Source organism: Enhydra lutris, unplaced genomic scaffold (genome assembly GCF_002288905.1).
Source record: "Enhydra lutris kenyoni isolate GAN:26980312 unplaced genomic scaffold, ASM228890v2 scaffoldscaffold7, whole genome shotgun sequence".
NCBI classification, from domain to species: domain Eukaryota; kingdom Metazoa; phylum Chordata; class Mammalia; order Carnivora; family Mustelidae; genus Enhydra; species Enhydra lutris.
The window spans coordinates 43,974,018-43,977,122 of NW_019154091.1; the positions used below are offsets into that span (position 1 = coordinate 43,974,018).

Consider the following 3,105-nt stretch of genomic DNA (forward strand, 5'->3'; position numbering starts at 1 on the left):
AGAAAGCAGCGGACACCCTTTCTTCCCAGTGTCATTGCAATTTTTCTCAATTGCTCCCTATGGTTCTCAAGCAATAGCAGGAATTCCTAGGGGAAGAAATGACAGAAGCCAGGTTGAAAGGCAGCCTTTCTAGCGCCGTTTTCCCTGGGGCCAATCACAGCATTTGGAAGCATCAGAACGGCTATTTATCCTTAAATAAAGAAATCCTACCTTCAAAGCTTTTGTAAGAATTACGTAACTGCATATAACATATGTAGAAATGGCAAGCCCCAAGGTGCTCAGAAAGTGGATTCTCCAACCACCTCAGTTCCTTCCTGCCAGGGCCAGCTCTCACAGGACTGTGTTTGCTCGCCCCCTAGTGGCAGACACCCGCACTCACATTTTCCTGAATTGCTCCTACCACTCTTCTTTCTTGGGACAGTGTACCCAGAAGGTCAAAAGGTAAGATAATATTATGTCCAAATCGGATACTTTGGAAAACCCAATGCAGACCTTATTGAAACAAAAAGCATACAAATACTAGATGGAATACTCCCCCTAAAAAAGACTATTAAAATGAAAAAATAAGCAGCCTAATTACAGAGAAGGAAGAACACATGCTGCTTGCCCAGCCTGAATATAATTTTTGGTTCTGCTTGTCACAATTACAAGTTAAGTAGCATTATGTTGTTCATGCTTACTTTACTTCGGAGCTGCTTAAAAGGACCAACTCTTAGTATGTTTGTTTTTTTTGGAGACGCATCTGTTGACACTGCCTCCATCTTATAGCCAAACTACAGAAGTTGATGATTACAGCGTCAATCCTCTACTTAGAAGTAAGACTGCCAAAAAAAAAAAAAAAAAAAGAAAGAAAGAAAGAAAGAAAGAAAAAAGAAAAAAGAAAAAAAAAAAGAAAAGAAATAAGACTGCTTTTAAAGAAACATTTGTTTCTATATTGCAAAAATCTCTTGTAATTTCAAATATTGCAAACCAGGTTGGAGATATATATATATATATATATAGCCAGATTTACTTCTTTTAGTGTGTGGTTTTTGTTTTGTTTTGTTTTGTTGGTCAAATGTTAAGGGATAGCCACAAGGGGACTTCTTTTTTTTTAGTGCATATTAAGTTAACAGTGTGCTGTCTAGATATCCATTCCAGTATGCTCTTATTTTTATTTTTACAAACACCATAAAAACAAAATTTAAAATTGTTCTAGTAGATGCAAATGGACTTGTGATTTCAAAGTTGGATTTTACTAGGAAGAGTACATTTTAACCTGATATATTTTTGAGAGATGAAGAGATTTTTCTAACAGCTTTCATGTCTATATTCAAATCTCTCTCTCTCTCTTTTTTAAGAGATTTTATTTATTTGTCAGAGAGAGAGCAAAAGCACACAAGCAGAAGGAGCAGTAGGCAGAGGGAGAAGCAGCTTCCCTGTGGAATAAGGAGCCTGATGTGGGACTTGATCCGAGGACTCTGGGATCATGACCTGAGCCAAAGGCAGACGCTCAACCGACTGAGCCACCCAGGTGTATTTATATTTGAGTATCTCTTAAATGCTGTGAAAAACTCATATAGATTAATTGATCTAATGTTTATTAAATAAAGTTTTCCTAAGAAGCATTTTCTAGGAGAGACTTCATGTTGAAATTAAAGAATTAGTTATTTAGTGGTGACTTTATTCCCATTTTCCACTTTTTTAACTCGGCTTATCTTCATTTGTTGTCTTTTACAGATAAGAAACATTCAGGTCAGCAACATCAATAGGTTTTATTACCAAAAGAAACCCCAGATGTTATCATCACCTATTCTGTCAGTTTAATTAGAAATATTGAAATGTGCTCTATCCCTGTTGAGCTTCAGACTCTAGAAAAAAGCTTGTTTTCCAAGTTCTTCAAATTCTTATGCAGCTACTACTTTGAAAAATGAATCACTTTTCACATTTTAATGGGACCAGAGAAGAAGCAAAATTTGGGCATTTTTGTTTTCAGACAAATAATCCAGGATGTTTTAGAAAGCAGTGATCACATTTAACATTGATTTTAATCCCATGATCATGGTATTGTAATAGAAGCACAAGCCCCATTTTTTGCCAGCAAAATAGGACAATAAGCTCTCAGTATGTTACAAAATTAAATGGACTGAAAAATTACAGGTGGTTTATTTAAAGAACAATTTTTTTTATTTCAAGATGAAATGATTTGTTTTATCTCCTAAGTAATGCTTCAGGGCAGTGACTCTACATAGTTCCTTAGGAACCCAAGCCAATGCCATCTTTTCCTCTTGAGTGAGAGACTTTCAAGATCCCCTGGGCATCATCATTTCAGTCAACTGGAAAGGGGGGTACACATCAGATCTGGGAGTAGTCCAGCATTTCCACTAGAAATGAGCCAGAGCTCAATCCCATAGCCACAACTACCTGTGGAGGAGAAACGGAAATACAGGCTAGTTATGTGCTTGTGAGGAAATATATCTATATTCTGGATAGTTACTAGCATTCCCTGCAAAGACTGACTGTCAATAATCAAGTATCCATCCATACGTTCCTTCCTACATATGGAACAAGCTGAGACTCCTTTCTCAGGGGAAGACCTGAAGTCCTATGTAGCTCAAAGTCTAAAATCACTTGACAATGTATGGATTCTCCATCATGTTCAGAAACAGATCCTATGGCCAATACCCGAAAAGACAAGTTGTCTTCTATTCCAGCGTGGAGTAATTGGGCCCCTGATCATTGGGATCACTGAGGAAAGTTGCTTAATTACATCTGAGTACACTCTCTGGTAGAAATTCGCAGAGACCCCAGCTTTTGTGGCTAATGGGCTCTTTGTCGTCTTTTCTCTTCTTAGCCACACCCGGACAAGGTATCGCTCAGATTTTGCAGCCTGATTCTGATTTATAGAAGTTGAGAAACCTGAATAGGTTTTAAGACTTGAACAAACTAAAAGTGTTTTAGAACACAGTGGTGGTTTCATTGGTACGACTAGTGGGTTTTTCTTCTAAAATTAATTATATTTTCATTCTATTTGTGTCAGTAACACAGAAAAAAAGTCTTCCCAGATAGTTTCCAACTCTTATTGTTTGGGTTTCTCTTCAGTATATCTGTTCAAATTAATGGCAG

General features: G+C 37.1%; 1 protein-coding gene across 1 annotated transcript in view; it reads left to right on the plus strand.

Moving 5' to 3' along the window:
- Window positions 1–1,806, plus strand: part of LOC111142030 (60S ribosomal protein L21-like) — a 14,837-nt gene extending 13,031 nt beyond the window's left edge. Inside the window, exons 3-4 of the mRNA XM_022494951.1 lie at window positions 258–441; window positions 1,720–1,806. Of these exons, the coding sequence (XP_022350659.1) occupies window positions 258–441; window positions 1,720–1,806 (271 nt within the window). The remainder of the gene's footprint in view (window positions 1–257; window positions 442–1,719) is intronic.
- The last annotated feature ends 1,299 nt before the right edge of the window (window positions 1,807–3,105 follow it).